Source organism: Pistacia vera, unplaced genomic scaffold (assembly GCF_008641045.1).
Source record: "Pistacia vera cultivar Batoury unplaced genomic scaffold, PisVer_v2 Contig301, whole genome shotgun sequence".
NCBI classification, from domain to species: domain Eukaryota; kingdom Viridiplantae; phylum Streptophyta; class Magnoliopsida; order Sapindales; family Anacardiaceae; genus Pistacia; species Pistacia vera.
Genome location: NW_022196115.1, coordinates 541,690 through 562,443, shown reverse-complemented (window position 1 = coordinate 562,443; position 20,754 = coordinate 541,690). Strand labels below are relative to the sequence as shown.

At 36.5% G+C, this 20,754-nt stretch overlaps 1 protein-coding gene and 3 pseudogenes across 3 annotated transcripts; all 4 read left to right on the top strand.

Moving 5' to 3' along the window:
• On the top strand, positions 1-20,754 carry LOC116135590 (eukaryotic translation initiation factor 2 subunit gamma-like). 3 transcript variants are annotated; one of them, XM_031421305.1, is made up of 10 exons: positions 1-152; positions 519-710; positions 900-961; positions 1,795-1,907; positions 2,012-2,114; positions 2,516-2,743; positions 2,894-3,112; positions 3,475-3,735; positions 3,993-4,372; positions 20,716-20,754. In XM_031421305.1, the coding sequence occupies exons 2-9, from the start codon at positions 605-607 to the stop codon at positions 4,299-4,301; spliced, it is 1,401 nt and encodes a 466-aa protein (XP_031277165.1). In that variant the 5' UTR covers positions 1-152; positions 519-604; the 3' UTR covers positions 4,302-4,372; positions 20,716-20,754. The 3 variants fall into 3 exon arrangements, with proteins under 3 accessions (XP_031277165.1, XP_031277167.1, XP_031277166.1); XM_031421307.1 differs by having other exon boundaries at positions 3-152; positions 534-710; XM_031421306.1 differs by having other exon boundaries at positions 3-152; positions 525-710.
• Positions 5,308-7,784, top strand: LOC116135616 (annotated as a pseudogene).
• Positions 9,569-15,497, top strand: LOC116135615 (annotated as a pseudogene).
• On the top strand, positions 16,743-20,646 carry LOC116135614 (annotated as a pseudogene).

Sequence of the window (20,754 nt, the reverse complement as noted above, 5' to 3'; positions counted from 1 at the left end):
TCCCTATAACCTAGCTTCTCGCTCAACCCATTCTCAAACACTGCACTAAACCTCAGACAACACACTCTCGTCGGCTCGTTACACTCAATCAGTGCCCTCCATTTCGTCTTCTTCTGATCTTAATCTCGCGGAAAAAGATTCAATTCTTGCAGGTGATAATTTTTATTGACTGTGATTGCGTTATTTTTTCATGTTTTAGTTCGAATTTAATGGCATGTGATTTTGTTAAGGAATCTTTTTTTTTTAATCGCACAAAAAAAAAAAAAAAAAAATTTAGGGTTTTAGTTGTGCCTCTTTTAAGTTATTGCGCTATTAAATCTTGTGTTGGATTTAGGGTTTCTGTGAATATATTTGGGATTTTTGAGTCCCATTAAAATTTATTTGGGTAACTGGTATTAGTATGTATTGCATTATGCTAAGATCATGACAGGAAAAATATTTCTAGTCGTAATAATAATCTTACTGATACTAGATAAAGTGAATAAAAATTTATAGTGGTAGTTATTTGATTGATGCAGTTTTAGGCCTTTCAGCTTGTGAGTGTTTAACATCGCCCGTTGCCAAAAAAGTTTCTGAAAGAGGAACTCTTCGTGGAACAGCCAAGATGTCGAGAAAAGGTTTAATGGAGCAAGACTTGAGTAAACTGGATGTAACAAAGTTGCATCCACTTTCTCCTGAAGTCATCTCTAGGCAGGCAACTATAAATATTGGTACTGTTCTTTCTTTCCCATGAGATGTATAGGCTGTCTTTTCACGTTTACTACTCAACAAAATAGTTCTATGATGGATCTTTTTACATTGTTAGGCTTAGAAATTTCTGTAACTGTTAATCCCTTTTGGATTTTAATTAAGGGTTGAAAATTGAAATTGATGATATATGGTTTGATTTATGTTTCCAGGCACTATTGGTCATGTGGCACATGGAAAATCAACTGTTGTGAAGGCAATATCTGGTGTTCAGGTGACTAATTGCTTTCATGTTTTTGCTGCTAAGCTGATAACTCTCTCGGGAAGCATGTTCGATATTTGATTTTTTTCTCCCATACAGTGATCATTGATTTTAGTTAATAATTCTGTAATGGTCTTCCTCTATTCGAATGTGCTATATCCTATTGATGCTTATTTAACTTATTTAGTTTTATGAGATGTCAAATGAAAAATAATCGCACAACTTGGGAAGAAAGAAGAAAACATGGATCTATACAGTGTCTTTGGGCTATGTAAAAAATACCAGTTAGTGATTAGATGCCAGTTGGCTTGGATGTCTTCAGTAACTTCCTTTTACTGCAGAGAAGGGAACGCTTCCTCTTAAGTTAGGCTTTGAAAATAGTGACTACTCTTTGGTCTGTTTTGCAGAAAGTGTCTCAAAGATAGATTATTTGAATTTTCGACACTAGGGAAGGCTAATGATTTTGAAGAGCAATTCATTAAATAAAAAGACACCCTCCTTACTTTTGAATTGACAAAAAGGGAACTTTATGTGAGTTGAAGCCCCAAATTGCAAAGTTTTCTGATAAAGATCAAAGTGGTTTTCCTTGGAGATAGAAAATTTTCCTTCCTAGTTTTATGAATTGCAAATTCTTTCTTAGTTGAGCACTTCCATGGGATTTATCTAAACTGTCCACATAAGTTTTATTTTGAATTGGTAAAGACTTCATTTACCAGTGCCTTCATTTGAGTTTAGGTAGGAATTAGGAAGTAATTAAGAAGATGGTGCATTTAATATTCAATTTTGTGGCAAGTTATTTGCGTGAATGATCTAATAGGACCTCTTTCTTTGCCTTTTATTTCTAGACTGTTCGTTTTAAAAATGAGTTGGAGCGTAATATTACAATCAAGCTTGGATATGCAAACGCCAAGATATACAAATGTGAAGATGATCGATGCCCTCGACCTATGTGCTACAAGTGGGTGCCATATACTGATGTAAATTTGTTAGCAAATAATGTAACTTTGCTTTCAAATGATTTTTGTAGTGCCACAAGCTAATATGCAATTTTCATTTTTGTAGGGCATATGGGAGTGGCAAGGAGGACAGTCCCATGTGTGATGTGCCTGGGTTTGAAAACTGCAGGATGAAATTGCTGAGGCACGTCTCTTTTGTCGATTGCCCAGTAAGTAGAAAGCGATGTTTTCCAGTATAATATATATGATTGTGACTAGGATCTGGATGATGTATAAAATATGTTGATTTCATGATGTTTCTGGTGTGCATATGTGTGAGCTTATGTATCACCATTGTGTCTTGATCAATCCTGTCTTCGGTTCTGTTCAATTTGGGAGTATTGGCAATATTTTCTTCATTGGATGGGCCTTCTAGTTGTAATACCTACCCTGTTGCTCTGTATGTCCTTTTGTGAAGTTCTTAAACAGATTTGACCCTTCTTATCAAATGAACTGTTTCATTTGTAAAAACTAATATAGCCTTTAGAAAATAAAAGGAAAAAGGTTGAGTGAGCTTATCTTTTCCTCACAGTATATGAAGGTTGAGTGAGTTTTCTACTTATTTGAATAGGGTCACGATATTCTCATGGCTACAATGCTTAACGGAGCAGCAATTATGGACGGGGCGTTACTTCTCATAGCTGCCAATGAAAGTTGTCCCCAACCACAAACTTCTGAGCACCTTGCTGCTGTTGAAATCATGCGCCTTCAACATATCATAATTCTTCAAAACAAAGTTGATCTGATTCAGGAAAATGTAGCCATTAACCAACATGAGGCCATTCAAAAATTTATCCAGGTTAAATCTTCTTAGACTATTCTTGTCAAACAAATCTCTCTTATTTGATATCAACTTGTATATGGAATGTATATGTTTTGTTGGTGTAATGTTTCCCTAGCTTCAAGGAAAAAATTATGTCACTGATGTTGCTTAACATTGTTTAACCAGGGAACTGTTGCTGATGGTGCCCCTGTTGTGCCAATTTCTGCCCAGCTGAAATATAACATCGATGTTGTTTGTGAATACATCGTTAAAAAGATTCCCATTCCAGAGAGGAACTTCACCTCACCGCCTAATATGATTGTTATCCGGTCATTTGATGTCAATAAGCCTGGGTTCGAGGTTGATGAGATAAGAGGTGGTGTAGCTGGTGGAAGTATCCTTAGGGTGCGTTATTTTTTCATGACTTAGCTTTGAGAGCCATTCTATGGTGTGCTGAAGATGCTTAATTATGAGCTCTAATATTTGTGTGCTGAAGGGCTAAAAGCAGAAAAAGTCCCTATACATATTTTTCAAAAGTCCTTTCCTTGGATTTTTTTTTTTTTTTTTTTTAATTTATTTTTTAATTGGTTTTGTACATTAGTTTGGAAAAAGAAAGGGAAAAAATCCCTGAGTACAAGCGTTCAGAAAGATCATCAGTATGTTCTGTGTAGGGATGTGCAATGGGATGGTTTGTTTTATTTTTAGATAATGGGTGACTTCAGTTTGGTCCCAAATCAATGTTGTAATTGGTGATTCTATTTTTGCAGGGTGTTTTGAAAATTAATCAGTTTATTGAGGTTCGCCCTGGTATTGTTGTTAAAGACGAGAATGGGCATATAAAGTGCACACCAATATATTCTAGAATAGTTTCACTGTATGCTGAACAAAATGAGCTACAGTTTGCTGTACCTGGAGGTCTCATTGGTGTTGGCACAACCATGGACCCTACTTTGACGCGTGCTGATAGGTTGGTGGGTCAGGTTCTTGGGGAAGTTGGATCACTCCCTGAGGTTTTTGTTGAGCTTGAGGTAAGAAGCTGAGCCTGCAAGATCTTTGTATCTTTGAATTTTGATTAAACCCAGTATCTATGTTAGCTAAGTGGGTTATTATGTTTGTTGTGCATGTACATCTGTTTTAAGTTCCCAACATGTGTGAGCAGGACAGGAGATGTTTCAAATTATATGTTTTCTTGCTGTAGAAGAGAATATAATTTGTTGTTGGTGAATAGATTATGATGTCCCGAAATTCTAATGGTCCTGAATATTGATGATGCGTGATATTGCAGGTGAATTTTTTCCTACTGCGTCGGCTTTTGGGTGTCCGTACAAAGGGCTCAGAAAGGCAGGGAAAAGTCTCCAAACTTGCCAAGGCAGAGATTCTAATGTTGAACATAGGGTCCATGTCAACTGGTGCTAGAGTTATTGCTGTGAAGAATGATTTAGCAAAACTGCAACTCACATCTCCAGTGTGTACGAGCAAGGGTGAGAAGATTGCTCTCAGTCGGAGAGTTGAGAAGCACTGGCGTCTTATTGGGTGGGGTCAGATTCAAGCTGGAACCACCCTTGATGTTCCTGACTGTCCCCCGCTAGTTTGAAGGAGATCAAGAATAACACTAAGAGAAAACTAGTACAACGGTGAGAGTAATAGTTGAGAAATGTGGGAAGGGTGGGTCGGATCATTAAAAATGTCGACCCGGAGAATTTTCATCCGTTCCACCTGACCCGTTGCTACCCGGACCTACCCGCCCCACCCGCCCGTTTGCCAGGTCTAGGTAGGCCCAAGGGCTGGGTCCGCCAAGAGTCTTGACGGTCCAAGCAATCTCATTCTTCCTCAACTCCTCTTTTTCACCTTCCTTTCCGCCCCAATTGACCTTCACAAACTGCAGTTTCCTATTACTTTATGATGTTTCTAAATTTAATTCACATTTGTATAACAACGTCAATTTTTTTTGAAATATAACTGATTATTAATTATTAAATGTAACAATTTATGCTATATGTTACAAAAAAATCCCTTAATGATAAGTTGGCCCAATTTTTAAAATTTAATCCCATAAAAGAAAAGTCAAATAATAGTCTTTGTTATAGGGATTCGGTATAGGACTTTTGAATATATTACTAAGAGGTTCAGAATTCGAGTCTCTACTCGTTGCTAATGTTGTTTTGAATCCAAAAAGATTGTGAGACGTACGATGAGTTGCCTGGACCGTTGTAAAAAATAAATAATAAAAGGAAAAAAGTCATGAGATATATATATATATATGGAAGTGAAGAAGTGCATGTCCAGAGAGACACTGAAAACGCAAAGTCACACATGAAGCAGCATAATTAGATACAAGTTTACGTAAAAAGAAACTGTTGTTTTACTTTGGGTGAGCAGTAGCTTATAAATGGCACATAAATGCCAAACCAAACGAGCACCACCAACCCGGACTTTTCACTGAGATTATGCGCCGAAATTTCGTGCATGTATTCCTGCTACAAACTAAAACTGACTAATGCTCTTCTCTTCCACCAACCTTCTTCTTCCACTCACGAAAATTCGTTCAAATCGTTACTAAAAAACTTTCACAGAAAGAAAATTTCTTCACTACAGTTCTAATGGATTCTCATGGTTTGATCCATGGAAACCCAAACGGACACGCAGAAAAACCATTTCTTGATTCACCAAAGCGTTCAAATCTCGTAAAAGATTTACAAACCCAGTTCACTACATGCTTCGTTTCAGCGACTCATTTTTCTTCGTTTGGAATTTCCATCTCAGCTCTTTTTTCAAACCGATTTCTATACGTCGCCACCGTCGCATCACCATCAAATAATCGACCCGGGTTTTCAATCCCACTCGACTCACGATCGTCGCCGGGTCCTCTCGAGACTGCCAAGAGGAAAAGTGTTTTGGCCGCATCATGCGGGTGGCAAAGGTGCTTAGGCCTGAAAAGAAAAAGCTTGAGGATCTGGTCACTGGTGGAGCCGGGTTCGTGGGCAGCCACCGGTCGACCGTCTGATGGAGAGAGGTGATAACGTGATCGTGGTTGATAATTTCTTCACGGGGAGAAAAGATAACTTGATGCATCATTTTGGTAACCATCGGTTGAGCTGATTAGACACGATGTGGTTGAGCCAATTCTTCTGAAGTTGATCAGATCTACCACCTGCATGCCCTGCTGCCCGTTCATTACAAATTCAATCCGTCAGACTATCATATCTTTCCACATCTGCATATTTTCTTTCTCCAATGCGTTTGCTTCCATTGAAAATTCTCAAACAACAATAAGAATTTTCCGTTTAAGAACAATATCTTTGTAATCTCGTCCGGCTAAAATATATCCCGTACTTGACGATAAAATGTTTAAAAATGTTAAAAATTTTGTTTTTTCTTTTCATATTTGCCTTTGTAATTAAGAGGGGGTTATTTTGAAGTCCTTAATTGTGATTTGGGCGGTTGCACAAGACGAATGTGGTTGGGACACTGAACATGTTGGGACTGGCGAAGAGAGTTGGCGCGCGGTCTGTTAACTAGCACGAGCGAGGGTACGGTGATCTGCAGCATCCGCAAGCCGGTCCTACTGGGGCAATGTCAATCCATAGGTCAGTGGCATGCTCATTTGTTTTAAGTTTGTATGTCCTACAAAATTTATATGCGAATGTGAGTGGGACCTTACAGTCATTTCATATTCTCATTCGTCGGCAGGTGTAAGGAGCTGCTATGATGAGGGGAAACGCACCGCTGAGACCTTGACCATGGACTATACAGAGGACTTGGAATTGAGGTTAATAAATCTACATTTCCATTAATGAAGAAAAACTTGTATTATAAAATTTATAAATTTGTTTATAGGTGAGGATTGCTAGGATTTTTAACACTTATGGACCAGTATGTGTATTGATGATGGTCGTGTGGTTAGCAATTTCGTTGCCCAAGTGAGTTTTCAGCTCTCTTACTGATTTACTACATTGGCATTTGGCCTTTTAAGTAAAATTGAATCTGACATAACTTGAAAATTGTACAGGCATTGAGGAAGGAGCCATTGACAGTGTATGGGGACGGCAAGCAAACAGGAGTTTCCAATAGTTTCAGAATTGGTAATTAAAGCTTTTGTCAGCTTTTATATTGTTAGAATGCATGTGACTTTGCTTGCTCAGTGTAGTAACATCTATTTTCTAAATTTGGGAGATATTGATATAATCCCGCTAATCTACTTAGAGAGGTCAACACGAAGGCAGCCATTAATTGTAGATTTCAGGGTGAAGGGTGTATAGTCTGTTTCACGCATTGAAATACATTAATATGTTCGTGCGCATCTGCTTGGCCAAGATGGCGACTTCCTGTTGGTGTTTCTGTTGTGGGTCACAAACTCACAGCTATTTTAGATAATGCACCTAAAAGAGTTGCCAATCAAGTTGAAATTGTAATATATCAGAGCATTATTCATAGAAATAGGAAATAACTGGACGTGGGGGAGCATGACAGCAAGTCAGTTCTGCTAAATTTAAGCTGAACATTAACATGAACATTGAACTGAATCTCTGTTCGGGAAGAAGGTTGTTAAGGATGCGGGGGTAGACTCTGATTTCATGTCCTCTAGATAATATACTCACAGTACATATATTATGGTGGAACATGAGCCCTGACAGAAACTTTTTTGGTTATGTGTAAATCTACAGGTAGAGGGTCTAATTCGTCTTATGGAAGGCGAATCTGTCGGTCCTTTCAATCTGGGTAATCCTGGTGAATTACCATGCTTGAACTCGCACAGGTACAACTGTTAATTTATCAGTAAACCTCGGTTACAGAAACATAAGTAGGATCCCAACTTTACAGCATTAGATTGATTTGGCGGCTTGTTTGTGCAGGTGGTTCAAGAGGTGATAGATCCATGCTAAAATAGAGTTCAGGCCTAATACAGAGGATGATCCACATAAAAGAAAGCCAGACATTACAAAAGCAAGAGGCTTTAGGGTGGGAGCCCACGTGTCCCTCCGAAGGGCCTGCCTCACATGGTTTCTGACTTCAGACAGGCATCTTTGGCAACCAAAAGGAAGGTGGCGCAACACACACTCCTCAGTACTCTGCTTAAGTTAACATAACACAAGTATCAGCTCTTATTCACTCCCTGTTGGAATAAATCGGCAGCTGTACAATGAAATTATTGTTATTAGGTTCAGAGTTTCTGGGTATTTTCAGGTCAGAGAAGCAAATCATGGGAAACTCTTAAGAGCTAAGAGGGGTGAAGCTTTGTTTTCTGTTAGGGGTTCTTTTATATATGTTGTGCCATTGACCCACTTAAGCAAATAATATTTATTTTGTTGTGATTTGTGGAGGCCATTGCATTTGATGTTTTAATATGGTTATAATTCAGAATTCTCTAGTTCAGTCAATTTACTGGTTATTGATGGCTTTTCTCTGAATTGGATATTTGGTCTTGATTTGAAAAATTTTGTTTGAGCGTCAGTTCACTGTTAATTGGAATTACATAAATATTCATGGCAATAAATAAAAAAAATGCATAAAAAATACTAATAAAAACACATCACACTAATATGTTTGCATAATTGGAAACCCTTTTTAGTGTGGGAAAATACCGGATTATATTTCAATAAAGATATCTTATAATGATTTAGATATCAAGGTAATATGTTAAAAAATGAACGGAAAGTAAATATAGAAAGTAAATTATATATTATTCTACTTAATAATTGCCACACCATCTTATATGATATCTTTGTAAATTTCCACACCATCTTTATGCATATCTTTGTAATAAGTCTTGTATGTGTATATTATTGTCGTTTCCTTAGTGTAATAATAAAGATTAGCTCACAACGAATTTATAAACTTTTTTTACAAACTCAACATGGCAACTATAATTATGGCTCACAATTAGGCAGCAGTACTCATTGTGAGTTGACAATTGTAAATCACACGGGGTTGTGAGAGAAATTTGAGATTGGTTGTAATTTCTTTCACAACCTGACATAGCAACTCGTAATTGATAGGTGGACCTATAGGAGCAAAGGACACATTTGCGAGATGACAATTGTAATTAATATTGGATTATGAAAGAAAATTTAAGATTGATTGTAAGTGTAGTATACCTATTGATAATTCCTATATAATATATTTTAAAATTTTAAATCTTAAAAGATTCTCATTTTAGGCCCAGCCCAGATTCTTCTCCCGTGGTTTAAAGGTTATGGGTCAAGCCACAGATAGACCAAACCAATTGGCCTCTCTTTTCGAATGGAACTACTAAACTACCCTCGCACTTCCAAGAAAAATTCTCAATAATCCCTATAACCTACTTCTCGCTCAACCCATTCTCAACACTGCACAAACCTCAGACAACACATCTCGTGGCTTGTTACACTCAATCAGTTCCCTCCATTTCGTCTCTTCTGATCTTAATCTGCGGAAAAAGATTCATTCTGCAGGTGATAATTTTATTGACTGTGATTGCGTTATTTTTTCATGTTTTAGTTCGAATTTAATGGCATGTGATTTTGTTAAGGAATCTTTTTTTTTCGCACACAAAAAAAAAAAAAAAAAATTTAGGGTTTTGTTGTGCCTCTTTTAAGTTATTGCTATTAAATCTTGTGTTGGATTTAGGGTTTCTGTGAATATATTTGGGATTTTTGAGTCCATTAAAATTATTTGGGTAACTGGTATTAGTATTATTGCATTATGCAAAATCATGCAGGAAAAATTTTCTAGTCGTAAATATCTTACTGATACTAGATAAAGTGAATAAAATTTATAGTGGTAGTTATTTGATTGATGCAGTTTTAGGCCTTTCAGCTTGTGAGTGTTTAAAATCGCCCGTTGCCAAAAAAGTTTGAAAGAGGATTTCGTGGAACAGCCAAGATGTCGAGAAAAGGTTTAATGGAGCAAGACTTGAGTAAACTGGATGTAACAAAGGCATCCACCTCCTGAAGTCATCTCTAGGCAGGCAACTATAAATATTGGTACTGTTCTTTCTTTCCCATGAGATGTATAGGCTGTCTTTTCAGTTTACTACTCAACAAAATAGTTCTATGATGGATCTTTTTACATTGTTAGGCTTAGAAATTTCTGTAACTGTTAATCCCTTTTGGATTTTAATTAAGGTTGAAATTGAAATTGATGATATATGGTTTGATTTATGTTTCAGGCACTATTGGTCATGTGGCACATGGAAAATCAACTGTTGTGAAGGCAATATTGGTGTTCAGGTGACTAATTGCTTTCTGTTTTTGCTGCTAAGCTGATAACTCTTTGGGAAGCATGCTGATATTTGATTTTTTCTCCCACAGTGATCATTGATTTAGTTAATAATTCTGTAATGGTCTTCCCTATTCGAATGGTATCCTATTGATGCTTATTTCACTTATTTAGTTTTATGAGATGTCAAATGAAAAATAAGCACAAACTTGGAAGAAAGAAGAAAAACTGGATCTATACAGTGTCTTTGGGCTATGTAAAAAATAACCAGTTGATTTGGATGTCTCAGTAACTTCCTTTTATCAGAGAAGGGAACGTCTCTTAAGCTAGGCATTTGAAAATAGTGACTACTCTTTGGTCTGTTTTGCAGAAAGTGTCTCAAAGATAGATTATTTGAATTTTCGACACTGGGAAGGCTAATGATTTTGAAGAGCAATTCATTAAATAAAAAGACACCCTCCTTACTTTTGAATTGACAAAAAGGGAACTTTATGTGAGTTGAAGCCCCAAATTGCAAAGTTTTCTGATAAAGATCAAAGTGGTTTTCCTTGGAGATAGAAAATTTTCCTTCCTTTTATGAATTCAAATTCTTTCTTAGTTGACGCTTCCATGGGATTTATCTAACTGTACATAAGTTTTATTTTGAATTGGTAAAGACTTTTACCAGTGCCTATTTGAGTTTAGGTGGGAATTAGGAAGTAATTAAGAAGAGGTGCATTTAATATTCAATTTTGTGGCAGTTTTGCGTGAATGATCTAATAGGACTCTTTCTTTGCCTTATTTTCTAGACTGTTCGTTTAAAATGAGTTGGAGGCTATATTACAATCAAGCTTGGTAATGCAAACGCCAAGATATACAAATGTGAAGATTATACTTTATACTCCGAAATAATTTCATATTGATTCTATTATAGAAAATTAAATTAAGGAAACAACATTATTGAATTTTCAAGGAAAATTCAATCATATAGAACCCTTATTTTTTTTTTTTTTTCGAAAAAGGGTTATTAGTAAATATCTATGAGTTTTATTTTTTCACCATTGAGTGAATGAGATTAGCTAAGAATCAGTAATTTTTTTTTTATAGGTAATATTATGGGATTATATTTCAATGAATGTGAAGGGATTGACACCAATTTTTATATATTTATATAATTATTATTTATTTTAGTGCAAGTAACTTTTTTTTTTTTTTTGTTTGATTTCAAGGTCTTTGCTTGTGCGCATGTGTGTTCTTAACTCTTATTATTTCTGAAATTCCTATTATTCTACTATGTAGGTTAGTAAACTTTTGATCTTTGAGCTAGATATTGCTTTGTTGGAACTTAGGAAGAATTTACGAATAATTAATAAGATTGTTTTGGCTTTGGGGAGAAGCTCAAAATTTGGCTCTGTCAGAGTTTTTGAGGATTCTAATTTTTTACTTCCTCAACATCCATGTTAAGTTATACAAAATAAATATAACAAAATTTTTGTTATATTAAATGTCACAGTTATAAGTTATAACATATAAGTCAAACTTGTGATCAATTTGTAATTTTTGTTATATTTTTGTTTGTTAATATATTACGATAGTTAACTTATATCTTGTTAATTGTAGAAGATGAAATTGATGATGTTCAACTGGTTGTGTCATTAAGTCAAGGGCGGGGGAAGGAGATTGCATAATCAAGGGAGGCTTTGTTTGTTTAGTGTGTTTGGTACTTTGGTTAAACAATTATATACGTTTAATTATTTAGTATTTACTATGTTATGTATGTTGAATGTTAAACAATTTTATATGTTTAGTGTTTACTAATTAGTAATTACTATGTATGTTTAGTGTTTATTAATTCTATTATCTATATGGAATATGGTGGACTTTGATATAAATATGAAAAATATTAATATTGAATTAATAATATTGGTGAAATCTAATCAAATTTATTTTAATCATCTATTTATTTAATATAATAAGTTAATAACTAATAAGTTTAATATGGAAAACAGTAAAAAATATGAAAAATGTAAAAAGCTGCTTCCATTTTCACAGGTGACCCGTGGGTGACCCGCGCCCGCACGGGGGTACGGATATAAAAATGTCGACCCGCGAGAATTTTTTCCCGTTCCACCGTGACCCGTTGCTACCCGACCATACCCGCCCAACCCGCCCGTTTGCCAGGTCAGGTAGGCCCAAGGGGCTGGGTCGCCAAGAGTCTTGACGGTCCAAGCAATCTCATTTCTCTTTCAACTCTTTTTTCACCTTCCTTTCCGCCCAATTGTGACAAACTGCAGTTTCTTATATTTATGATGTTTTAAATTAATTCACATTTGATTAAACAACGTCATTTATTTTTGAAATATAACTGATTATAATATTAAATGTAACAATTATTATGCTATATGTACAAAAAAATCCCTAATGATAAAGTTCTGGCCCAATTTTAAAATTTTAATCTATAAAAAGAAAAAGTTAAATAAAGTCTTTGTTATGGGAATCGTTATAGACTTTGAATAATTACTAAGAGGTCAGAATTCGGTCTCTACTCAGTTGCTAATAGTTGTTTTGAATCCCAAAAGATTAGTTGAGACGTACGATGAGTTCGCCGGACCGTTGTAAAAAATAAATAGATAAAAGGAAAAAAAGTCAATGAGAATATATATATATAGGAAGTGAAGAAGTGCATGTCCAGAGCACACTGAAAACGCAAGCTCACCATGAAGCAGCAAATTAGATACAAAGTTTACGTAAAAAGAAACTGTTGTTTTACTTTGGGTGAGCCAGTAGCTTATAAATGGCATCATAAATGCCAAACAAACGAGCACACACAACCGCGGACTTTTCACTGAGATTATGCGCCGAAATTCGTGCATGTATTCCACTGCTACAAACTTAAAACTAGACTAATGCTCTCTCTTTCCACAAACCTCTTTCTCACACTCACGAAAATTCGTTCAAATCGTTTACTAAAAAACTTTCACAGAAAGAAAATTCTTCACTACAGTTCTAATGGATTCTCATGGTTTGATCCATGGAACCCAAACGGACCAGCAGAACATCCATTTCTTGATTCACCAAAGCGTTCAAAATTCGTAAAAGATTTACAAACCCAGTTCACTACATGCTTCGTTCTCAGCGACTCCTTTTCTCTTCGTTGGAATTTCCATCTCAGCTCTCTTTTTCAACCGATTTCCTATATCACGTCCGCCACTGTCGCATCACCATAAATAATCGACCCCGGTTTTCAATCCACTGACTCACTGACTCGTCGCCGGGTCCTCTACGAGACTGCCAAGAGGAAAAGTTGTTTGGCCGCATCAATGCGGGTGGCAAAGTGCCTTTAGGCCTGAAAAGAAAAAGCTTGAGGATTCTGGTCACTGGTGGAGCCGGGTTCGTGGGCAGCCACCTGGTGACCGTCTGATGGGAGAGGTGATAACGTGATCGTGGTTGATATTCTTCACCGGGAGAAAAGATAACTGAGCATCATTTTGGTAACCATCGGTTGAGCTGATTAGACACGATGTGGTTGAGCCAATTCTTCTGAAGTGATCAGACTACCCCCTGCATGCCTGCTCGCCCGTTCATTACAAATTCATCCCGTCAAGACTATCATATCCTTTCACATCTGCATTATTTTCTTTCTCCAATGCGTTTGCTCCATTGAAAATTCTCAAACAACATAAGAATTTTCCGTTAAGAAAAAATATCTTTGTTAATCTCGTCCAGGCTAACATTATATCCCGTACTGACGATAAATGTTTAAAAATGTTAAAAATTTTGTTTTCTTTTCATATTTGCCTTTGTAATAGAGGGGGTTATTTTGAAGTCCTTAATTGTGATTTGGGCGGTTGCACAAGACGAAGTGGTTGGGACACGAACATGTTGGGACTGGCGAAGAGAGTTGGCGCGGGTCTTGTTAACTAGCACGAGCGAGGTGTCGGTGATCCCCTGCAGCATCCGCAAGCCGAGTCCTACTGGGGCAATGTCATCCCATAGGTCAGTGGACTGCTTCATTTGTTTTTAAGTTTGTATGTCCTACAAAATTTATATGCGAAGAGTGGGACCTTACAGTCATTCATATTCTCATTCGTCGGCAGGTGTAGAGGATGCTATGATGAGGGAAACGCACCGCTGGACCTTGACCATGGACTATCACAGAGGACTGGAATTGAGGTTAATAAATCTACATTTCCTATTAATGAAGAAAAACTTGTATTATAAAATTTATAAATTTGTTTTATAGGTGAGGATTGCTAGGATTTTAAAACTTAGGACCACGTTGTGATTGATGATGGTTGTTGGTTAGCAATTTCGTTGCCCAAGTGAGTTTTATCAGCTCTTCTTACTGATTTACTACATTGGCATTTGGCCTTTTAAGTAAAATTGAATCTGACATAACTTGAAAATTGTACAGGCATTGAGGAAGGAGCCATTGACAGGGTATGGGGACGGCAAGCAAACCAGGAGTTTCCAATACGTTTCAGAATGGTAATTAAAGCCTTTGTCAGCTTTTATATTTGTTAGATTATGCATGTGACTTTGCTTTCAGTGATAACATCTATTTTCTAAATTTGGGAGATTGATATAATCCCGCTAATCTACTTAGAGAGGTCAACACGAAGGCAGCCATTAATTGTAGATTTCAGGGTGAAGGTTGTATAGTCGTTTCACGATTGAAATCATTAATATGTTTCGTGCATCATGCTTGGCCAGAGGGCGACTTCCTGTTGGTGTCTTCTGTGGGTCACAAACTCACAGCTATTTTAGAAATGCACCTAAAAGGTTGCCAATCAAGTTGAAATTGTAATATATCAGAGCATTATTCATAGAAATAGGAATAACTGGACGTGGTGGAGCATGACAGCAAGTCAGTACTGCTAAATTTAAGCTGAACATTAACATGACACTGAACTTGAAATCTCTGTTCGGAAGAAAGTTGTTTAAGGATGCGGGGTAGACTCTGATTTTCATGTCCCTAGATAATACTCACAGTACATATATTTATGGTGAACATGAGCCCTGACAGAAACTTTTTTTGGTTTTATGTGTAAAATCTACAGGTAGAGGGTCTAATTGTCTTTGGAAGGCGAATCTGTCGTCCTTTCAATCTGGGTAATCCTGGTGAATTTACCATGCTTGAACTCGCACAGGTAACTGTTAATTTATCAGACACCTCGGTTACAGAACAAAGTTAGGATCCCAACTTTACAGCATTAGATTGATTTGGCGCCTTGTTTGTGCAGGTGGTTCAAGAGGTGATAGATCCAAATGCTAAAATAGAGTTCAGGCCTAATACAGAGGATGATCCACATAAAAGAAAGCCAGACATACAAAAGCAAAAGGCTTAGGGTGGGAGCCCACTGTGTCCCTCCGAAGGGCCTGCCTCACATGGTTTCTGACTTCAGACAGCGCATCTTTGGCAACCAAAAGGAAGGTGGCGCCACCACCACCTCCTCACTGTACTTGCTTAGTTACACACAAACATAGTATCTAGTCTCTATTCACTCCCTGTTGGAATAAACGGCAGCTGCTACAATGAATTATTGTTATTAGGTTCAGAGTTTCTGGGTATTTTAGGTCAGAGAAGCAACATGGGAAACTCTTTAAGAGCTAAGAGGGTGAAGCTTCTGTTTTCTGTTAGGGGTTCTTTCTATATATGTTGTGCCATTGCCACACTTAAGCAAATAATTATTTATTTGTTGTGATTTGTGGAGGCCATTTGCAATTGGTTTTTTATATGGTTATAATTCAGAATTCTCTAGCTTCAGTCAATTTACTGGTTATTGATGTCCTTTTCTCTGAATTGGAATTATTTTGGTCTTGATTTGATAAAATTGTTTTGAGCGTCAGTTCACTGTTAATGAATACAAATATTCATGGACAATAAATAAAAAAAATGCATAAAAAATACAAATAAACACATCTCACACAATATGTTTGCATAAATGGAAACCCTTTTTAGTGTGGGAAAATACCGGATTACTATTCATATAAAGATATCTTATAATGATTTAGATATCAAGAATATGTAAAAAATGAACGGAAAGTAAATAAGAAAGTAATATTATATTTATTCTACTTAATTAATGCCACACCACTTATATGCATATTTTGTATAGTTGCCACCATCTTATGCATATCTTGTATAAGTCTTGTATGTGTATTATTGTGTCGTTATCCTTAGTGATAATAATAAGATTAGCTCACAACGAATTTATAAACTTTTTTTTACAACCTAACATGGCAACTAAATTAGGCTCAATAGGCGAGCGTACTATTTGGAGTGACTAATTAAACTTCACTCGGGGTTGTGAGAGAAGTTTGTGGATTGAGTTGTAATTTCTTCACAATCCTGACATACAACTGTAATTGATAGGTGGACCTTAGGAGCAAAGGACACATGCAGCTGACAATTATAATTAATATATTGGATTATGAAAGAAAATTTAAGGTTGATTGTAAGTGTAGTATTACTTATTGATAATTCCTATTATAATATATTTAAAATTTAAAATCTAAAAGATCTCATTTTAGCCAGCCCAGATTTCTTCCCGTGGTTTAAAGGTTATTGGGTAAATGCCACAGATAGACCAACCCAATTGGCTCTTTTTCGAATGAAAATACTAAACTACCTCGCGTACTCTCAAAGAAAATTCTCAAAATCTATAACCTACTTCTCGCTCAACCCATTCTCAACACTGCACTAAACCTCAGACAAAACATCTCGTCGGCTTGTTACACTCAATCAGTCTCCATTCGTTCTTCTGATCTTAATCTCGCGGAAAAAGATTCAATTCTTGCAGGTGATAATTTTTATTGACTGTGATTGCGTATTTTTTCATGTTTTAGTTCGAATTTAATGGCATGTGATTTTGTTAAGGAATCTTTTTTTTTTCGCACACAAAAAAAAAAAAAAAAATTTAGGGTTTGTTGTGCCTCTTTTAAGTTATTGGCTATTAACTTGTGTTGGATTAGGGTTTCTGTGAATATATTGGGATTTTTGAGTCCCATTAAAATTTATTTGGGTAACTGGTATAGTATTATGCATATGCTAATCATGCAGGAAAAATTTTCTAGTGTAATAATAATCTACTGATACTAGATAAAGTGAATAAAATTTATAGTGGTAGTTTTGATTGATGCAGTTTTAGGCCTTTCAGCTTGTGAGTGTTTAACATCGCCCGTTGCCAAAAAAGTTTTGAAGAGGAACTCTTCGTGGAACAGCCAAGTGTCGAGAAAAGGTTTAATGGAGCAAGACTTGAGTAAACTGGATGTAACAAAGTTGCATCCACTTTCTCCTGAAGTCATCTCTAGGCAGGCAACTATAAATATTGGTACGTTCTTTCTTCCCATGAGATGTATAGGCTGTCTTTCACGTTTACTACTCAACAAAATAGTTCTATGATGGATTTTTACATTGTTAGGCTTAGAAATTCTGAACTGTTAATCCCTTTTGGATTTTAATTAAGGGTTGAAAATTGAAATTGATGATATATGGTTGATTTAGTTCCAGGCACTATTGGTCATGTGGCACATGGAAAATCAACTGTTGTGAAGGCAATATCTGGTGTTCAGGTGACTAATTGCTTTCTGTTTTTGCTGCTAAGCTGATAACTCTCTTGGAAGCATGTCGATATTTGATTTTTTTCTCCCAACAGTGATCATTGATTTAGTAATAATTCTGATAGGTCTTCCTCTATTCGAATGGCTATATCCTATTGATGCTTATTTACTTATTTAGTTTTATGAGATGTCAAATGAAAATAATCGCACAATTGGGAAGAAGAAGAAAACATGGATCTATACAGTGTCTTTGGGCTATGTAAAAAATACCAGTTGTGATTGGATGTCTTCAGTAACTTCCTTTTATCAGAGAAGGGAAGCTCCTCTCTTAAGTAGGCATTTGAAAATAGTGATACTCTTTGGTCTGTTTTGCAGAAAGTGTCTCAAAGATAGATTATTTGAATTTTCGACACTAGGGAAGGCTAATGATTTTGAAGAGCAATCATTAAATAAAAAGACACCCTCCTTACTTTTGAATTGACAAAAAGGGAACTTTATGTGAGTTGAAGCCCCAATTGCAAAGTTTTCTGATAAAGATCAAGTGGTTTTCCTTGGAGATAGAAAATTTTCCTTCCTAGTATGAATTACAAATTCTTCTTAGTTGAACGCTCAGGGATTTATCTACATGTCCACATAAGTTATTTTGAATTGTAAAGACTTCATTTACCAGTGCCTCATTTGAGTTTAGGTGGGAATTAGGAAGTAATTAAGAAGATGTGCATTTAATATTCAATTTTGTGGCAAGTTATTTGCGTGAATGATCTAATAGGACCTCTTTCTTTGCTTTTATTTCTGAACGTGTTCGTTTTAAAAATGAGTTGGAGCGTAATATTACAATCAGCTTGGATATGCAAACGCCAAGATATAAAATGTGAAGATGATCGATGCCCTCGACCTATGGGCTACAAGTGGGTGCCATATACTGATGTAAATTTGTTAGCAAATAATGTAACTTTGCTTTCAATGATTTTTGTAGTGCCACAAGCTAATATGCAATTTTTGTAGGGCATATGGGAGTGGCAAGGAGGACAGTCCCATGGTGTTGTCCGGGTTTGAAAACTGCAGGATGAAATTGCTGAGGCACGTCTTTTGTGTGTGCCCAGTAAGTAGAAAGCGATGTTTTCCAGTAATATATATGATTGTGACTAGGATCTGGATGATGTATAAAATATGTTGATTTCATGATGTTTTGGTGTGCATATGTGTGAGCTTATGTATCACCATTGTGTCTTGATCAATCCTGTCTTGGTTCTGTTCAATTGGGAGTATTTGCAATATTTTCTCATTGGATGGGCCTTCTAGTTGTATACCTACGTTGCTCTGTATGTCTTTTGTAAGTTCTTAAACAGATTTGACCCTTCTTATCAAATGAACTGTTTCATTTGAAAACTAATATAGCCTTTAGAAATAAAAGGAAAAGGTTGAGTGAGCTTATCTTTTCCCACAGTATATGAGGTTGAGTGAGTTTTCTATTATTTGAATAGGGTCACGATATTCATGGCACAATGCTTAACGGAGCAGCAATTATGGACGGGGCGTTACTTTCATAGCTGCCAATGAAAGTTGCCCCAACCACAAACTTTGAGCACCTTGCTGCTGTTGAAATCATGCGCCTTAACATATCATAACTTCAAAACAAAGTGATCTGATTCAGGAAAATGTAGCCATTAACCAACATGAGGCCATTCAAAAATTTATCCAGGTTAAATCTTCTTAGACTATTCTTGTCAAACAAATCTCTCTTATTTGATTCAACTTGTATATGGAATGTATATGTTTTGTTGGTGTAATTCCCTAGCTTCAAGGAAAAATTATGTCACTGTGTTGCTTAACATTGTTTAACCAGGGAACTGTTGCTGATGGTGCCCTGGTGCCAATTTCTGCCCAGCTGAAATATAACATCGATGTTGTTTGTGAATACATCGTTAAAAAGATTCCCATTCCAGAGAGGAACTTCACCTCACCGCCTAATATGATTGTTATCCGGTCATTGATGTCAAAAGCCGGGTTCGAGGTGATGAGATAAGAGGTGGTGTAGCTGGGGGAAGTATCCTTAGGGTGGGTTTTTTTCATGATTAGCTTTGAGAGCCATTCTATGGTGTGCTGAAGATGCTTAATTATGAGCTCTAATATTTGTGGCTGAAGGGCTAAAAGCAGAAAAAGTCCCTATACAATTTTTCAAAAGTCCTTTCCTTGGTGTTTTTTTTTTTTTTTTTTTAATTATTTTTTAATGGTTTGTACATTAGTTTGGAGAAAAGAAAGGGAAAAAATCCCTGAGTACAAGCGTTCAGAAAGATCATCAGTAGTTCTGTGTAGGGATGTGCAATGGGATGGTTGTTTATTTTTAGATAATGGGTGACTCAGTTTGGTCCCAAATCAAGTTGTTGAATTGGTGATTCTATTTTGCAGGGTGTTTTGAAAATTAATCAGTTTATTGAGGTTCGCCCTGGTATGTTGTTAAAGACGAGAATGGGCATTAAAGTGCACACCAATTATTCTAGAATAGTTCACTGTATGCGAACAAAATGAGCTACAGTTTGCTGTACCTGGAGGTCTCATTGGTGTTGGCACAACCATGGACCCTACTTTGACGCGTGCTGATAGGTTGGTGGGTCAGGTTCTTGGGGAAGTTGGATCACTCCCTGGGTTTTTGTGAGCTTGAGGTAAGAAGCTGAGCTGCAAGATCTTTGTATCTTTGAATTTTGATTAAACCCAGTATCTATAGTAAGTGGGTTATTATGTTTGTTGTGCAGTACATCTGTTTTAAGTGCCCAACTGTGTGAGCAGGACAGGAGATGTTTCAAATTATATGCTTCTTGCTGTAGAAGAGAATAATTTGTTGTTGGTGAATAGATTATGATGTCCCGAAATTCAAGGTCCTGAATATGATGATGCGTGATATTGCAGGTGAATTTTTTCCTACTGCGTCGGCTTTTGGGTGTCGTACAAGGGCTAGAAAGGCAGGGAAAAGTCTCCAAACTTGCAAGGCAGAGATTCTAATGTGACATAGGGCCATGTCACTGGTGCTAGAGTTATTGCTGTGAGAAGATTTAGCAAAACTGCAACTCACATCTCCTGTGTGTACGAGCAAGGGTGAGAAGATTGCTCTCAGTCGGAGAGTTGAGAAGCACTGGCGTCTTATTGGTGGGGTAGATTCAAGCTGGAACACCCTTGGTTCCGACTGTCCCCCGCTAGTTTGAAGGAGTCAGAATAACACTAAGAGAAAACTAGTACAACGGTGAGAGTAATAGTTGAGAAATGTGGGAAGGAAGACAGTTACTTGGGACAATTTTTGTTAATGGAGAAGA

Coding starts and splice junctions, on each gene's coding strand:
- LOC116135590 (XM_031421305.1), top strand. CDS start 605: ATGTCGAGAAAAGGTTTAATGGAGCAAGACTTGAGTAAACTGGATGTA. Junction 962..1,794: donor AGGCAATATCTGGTGTTCAG/GTGACTAATTGC, acceptor TTTTATTTCTAG/ACTGTTCGTTTTAAAAATGA. Junction 2,115..2,515: donor TCTCTTTTGTCGATTGCCCA/GTAAGTAGAAAG, acceptor TTATTTGAATAG/GGTCACGATATTCTCATGGC.